Genomic DNA, 1,004 nt, shown 5'->3' with positions numbered 1-1,004 from the left:
CTAGGGGAGTATGGGGGGTCCTTGGGGCTATGGAGGGGTCCCAGAGGGCTTTGAGGTGCTGTGGGGGGTCAGTTCTGGGGTCTCAGGGGGCATCTGGGGCGGGGTCCCTCGTGCTATGGGTGGTATTGGGGCCTATCAGGGAGCTATGGGAGGGTCCCAAATTGTTCTGAGGTGCTGTAGGTGTCGGGTTTGGGGGTCCTAGAGGGGTCCCGGGGATCCGTGGGGTGTCGTGGGGATCTGTGGGGTGTCCCTGGGGCTGTGGGGGGATCCCGAGGGCCCTGGCAGAGCCGGGGGTCCCGTGCCCCGCTGGCTCACCGGCAGCGGTCGCAGGCGGTCGGCGGTGCCTCCTCCTCCCCCACGGTCTCCGTGTTCACCGAGGTGGTCTCGCTGCCCGGGAGGCTCGCTGGGGTGGGGGGGCAGGTCAGCCCGGGGCTTTGGGGGCACCCGGACCGGGCGGTTTGGGATGTCTGGGTTCAGCGAATTTGAGGGTGCCCAGCCCAGGGAATTCAGGGTGCCCAGGTTCAGAATTTGGGGTGTTCAGGTAATTTGGGATGTCTGGGTTTAGGGAGATCAGGGTGCCCAGGTCCAGAGAATTTGGGGTGCCCAGCCCCGGGGGATTTGGGATGTCTGGGTTCAGCGAATTTGGGGTGTCCAGGTCCAGGGAATTTGGGGTGCCCAGGTCCAGAGAATTTGGGGTGCCCAGGTCCTGGGGATTTGGGATGCCCAGGTTCAGGGAATTTGGGGATGCCCAGTCCAGGGAGTTCAGGTTGCCCGGCTCTGGGGGGTTTGGGGTACCCTGGGGGTTCAGGGAATTTGGGGTGCCCAGGTCCAGGGAATTCGGGGTGCCCGGGTTCAGAGACTTTGGGATATCTGTATTCAGGGAATTTGGGGTGCCCCAGGGGTTCAGGGAATTTGGGGTACCCCATTCTGGGGGATTCGGGGTGCCCCGGGGGTACCGTGGGTGTCGGTGGAGTGACTTGCGGGGCGCAGCCACTTCAGACGCG

General features: G+C 64.6%; 1 protein-coding gene across 1 annotated transcript in view; it reads right to left on the bottom strand.

The window, feature by feature from the left end:
- LOC103618144 (voltage-dependent L-type calcium channel subunit alpha-1F) overlaps positions 1-1,004 on the bottom strand; it is a gene marked incomplete at its 3' end in the record, with an annotated part of 29,285 nt that overhangs the window by 21,178 nt on the left and 7,103 nt on the right. Inside the window, 2 exon segments of the mRNA XM_017736712.1 lie at positions 316-403; positions 957-976. Coding sequence (XP_017592201.1) covers positions 316-403; positions 957-976 — 108 coding nt within the window.

This window comes from Corvus brachyrhynchos, unplaced genomic scaffold (genome assembly GCF_000691975.1).
Source record: "Corvus brachyrhynchos isolate BGI_N302 unplaced genomic scaffold, ASM69197v1 scaffold660, whole genome shotgun sequence".
NCBI lineage: Eukaryota > Metazoa > Chordata > Aves > Passeriformes > Corvidae > Corvus > Corvus brachyrhynchos.
Note: the sequence above shows the minus strand (reverse complement) of the source record. Positions and strands in the feature narration are given on the sequence as shown.